The sequence below is a fragment of the Gymnoscopelus braueri genome, assembly GCF_963280865.1.
Source record: "Gymnoscopelus braueri genome assembly, chromosome: 23".
In the NCBI taxonomy this organism is placed as follows: domain Eukaryota; kingdom Metazoa; phylum Chordata; class Actinopteri; order Myctophiformes; family Myctophidae; genus Gymnoscopelus; species Gymnoscopelus braueri.
This window is the reverse complement of record NC_137625.1, coordinates 16,241,383-16,243,965: the sequence shown is the minus strand read 5'-3', so window position 1 is coordinate 16,243,965 and position 2,583 is coordinate 16,241,383. Positions and strand designations below refer to the sequence as shown.

General features: G+C 43.0%; 1 protein-coding gene across 1 annotated transcript in view; it reads right to left on the bottom strand.

Moving 5' to 3' along the window:
• Positions 1–1,945: 1,945 nt before the first annotated feature.
• cacna2d1a (calcium channel, voltage-dependent, alpha 2/delta subunit 1a) overlaps positions 1,946–2,583 on the bottom strand; it is a gene marked incomplete at its 3' end in the record, with an annotated part of 144,815 nt that continues 144,177 nt past the window's right edge. Inside the window, exon 38 of the mRNA XM_080421118.1 lies at positions 1,946–2,026. Within this exon, the coding sequence (XP_080277244.1) occupies positions 1,946–2,026 (81 nt within the window). The remainder of the gene's footprint in view (positions 2,027–2,583) is intronic.

Sequence of the window (2,583 nt, the reverse complement as noted above, 5' to 3'; positions counted from 1 at the left end):
AAAGTTCAAATCTGCTACGAATTCGACACCCAGTCAGACCTTTCATCCCCTTCAAACGCTCAGCTACCGTGTTTGAATTTGGCGTCGGCATGCTTTTGAGAGGCCAGATTTGGTCCGTTTGAAATTTCAGGCACATTTCTGTCACGTTTAACAATGTATATGTATTTGGCAGCATTTTATGTTTGCGAGGAATGAATTCACTGATCAGTGCATTTCTAGAAAGAAAAACGAAAGGAACGTGAACACATGACCTTGCTATGGAATCCGGACAGTCATAAAGAAAGACTGTTATTGTAACCAGCTTTATTGTCTGAGAACTGTCACACGGAAGTTATGTATGTAGGCCAGGGGTCTTCAACGTTTTTCAGGCCAAGGACCCCTTAGCTGAGAGATAGATGAAGCAGGGACCCCCCCCACTACATATTGTATACAATTGTGTTGCAGATTAAACTTTTTCATAGATTTCATAGATAGCTTCATTGACTATCATCACTGTTGTGTAAATTCGTTTTTTTTGTCCATTTCAGACATTTAACCACTTAAACCTCCAATTCTGGATTTGCTTCTTTCCCCCCTACACCAAACCCCTTTGCCGAAAATAGCCGATCTGCAAGCTAGAGATAGAGCTTGTAGATCTGCTATTTTTGGCTAATGTTCCCTGTAGAAAAGGAATTCTAGGGTTCAAGTGGTTAATGTAAAGAAAATAAAGTTTGCCGAACCCCCTGTAGTAACTCTGAGGACCCCCTAGGGGTCCCGGACCCCCTGTTGAAGACCCCTGATGTAGGCTATGTCACCTCGCTACCGTACAAGAAGGCACACCAACACAACCAAGACAAACTCATGTCCGAGCATGTCAAATCAAACACAGTTATAGAGTGATTTATAACCATGGGTTGGTTTTAAGTAAACCACTTAAAACCCTATATACTTAGTTGACCAGAGTTCCCCAGAGGGCTATATAGTAGCCCTCCTCTTTTTTTCCCTTCTACATTAAATAATAGCCGATCTACAAGCTAACAATGCGTCGCAATGTGATGCATTGTGACCTTGCAGATCTGTTATGTTCACTAAATGTTCTCGCCCAGAATAGGGACAATAGGGCTTAATTTCATTAGTGTATTTAACGTCAAGGGAAAACATTCACTACAAAAAGAGATATTACGTCCTTTATTCAGGGGAATCTCTCAAAGAGCGCTGTTGAACGTTTGTACTTTCAATTTCTAAGCAGACAGCAGTGGATTCATTTCAAACCACTTCTATAACATCATTGATTTAAAATGGTGGCAATAAACCCAACATGAAACAGCAGCACGCTTTCCTGACTCATCACTCTTAACAAATAAATAAATACACAAATAAATAAAACTCTTCCTTTAAGTCAGTAGCCACACTGAACACAGCTAGAGGTGTGCTCACACAGTCCAAATGGCACTAGAGTTTATTATGTCCGACAAGCACACACCAGAGACTGGCCAGGGCTATCCTGATTGGTTAACGTGTGCTATGGCAACAGAGTTGTGATTGGAACGATCCAACACCAAGGCGAGAGAACCAGGGACATTGAGCCAATCCTGATTAGGGTTGATGGTTTAGGAGGTCAATCACAGACACAGGGGAAGGTCTACAGTACGTTCTCACGTAGAACTGAAGGCCTGTGGTTTGTCGTCATAAATATAAGGACCAACAGGTTTTCATAACAGTTTAATTTCACACCAGAGAAGACGGGTGCGAATGTAAAGGCCCCGAGACACTGAAAGCACCGTTGACGTGCGTCAAGCGAGGACGTCTGTTCACATCGTCAATTTAATTTAAAAAAACTGACTTTTGTTTCTAGAACACTCAAAACAAGTGAAAGCAAACATTACATAAACTGCAACACGAGTTTGAAAAGACAAACTCTGAAAGACACGTCGACAGGTTTGATGATGCGAGCGCCCTGGCGCTTTCAGTGTACCACGGCCTTAAAGGCGCTGTTGTTGTCGTTATAAACCTTCAGACGCGTTTTGAAGGGCGGCTGTGTGACACGCTGCGCCAACATGACAGTGAAAGAGCACATTGACACCAACGCCACTAAGTTAGGCTACAAAAATAAAAAAAACAGGCCCAGACCTGACGCTCAGTGTAATGATTTAGTGTCTCTTATTGCAATATCAGCTACAAAAACAGAACCACAAAACAATAAACACTGAATAACTAGCCACTGCAAATCGGTTCAAAATAAATTATTCAAATGAGACATGTTTGCTAAAAAGGGCACCGCTGTTTCTGGCAGTGTTGAAAAGAATTGCGCAAAAAAAAAACGTCACTGGACACCCCCCACCCCCACAACCTTTGGATCCAGGAGTCCCTCTGTAAGGCAGTCCAACCTGTAGGGAACGCCACAATAAACCAATATTCATCTCCGGGTTCCACTAATCTCAGATGGCTGCAGGAAGTAGCAGGTTGGAGGGTTGGAGTTCCTTATCTTCCAAAACGCACACATGGTTTTCCTTACGTCTTGCCCCCCCCTCTTCCCCCTGGGTGAACTGACAATGAAGACTCCCGTTCAGGCAAAGGGACTGAAACCTTCCTTCCTTGCTTGTT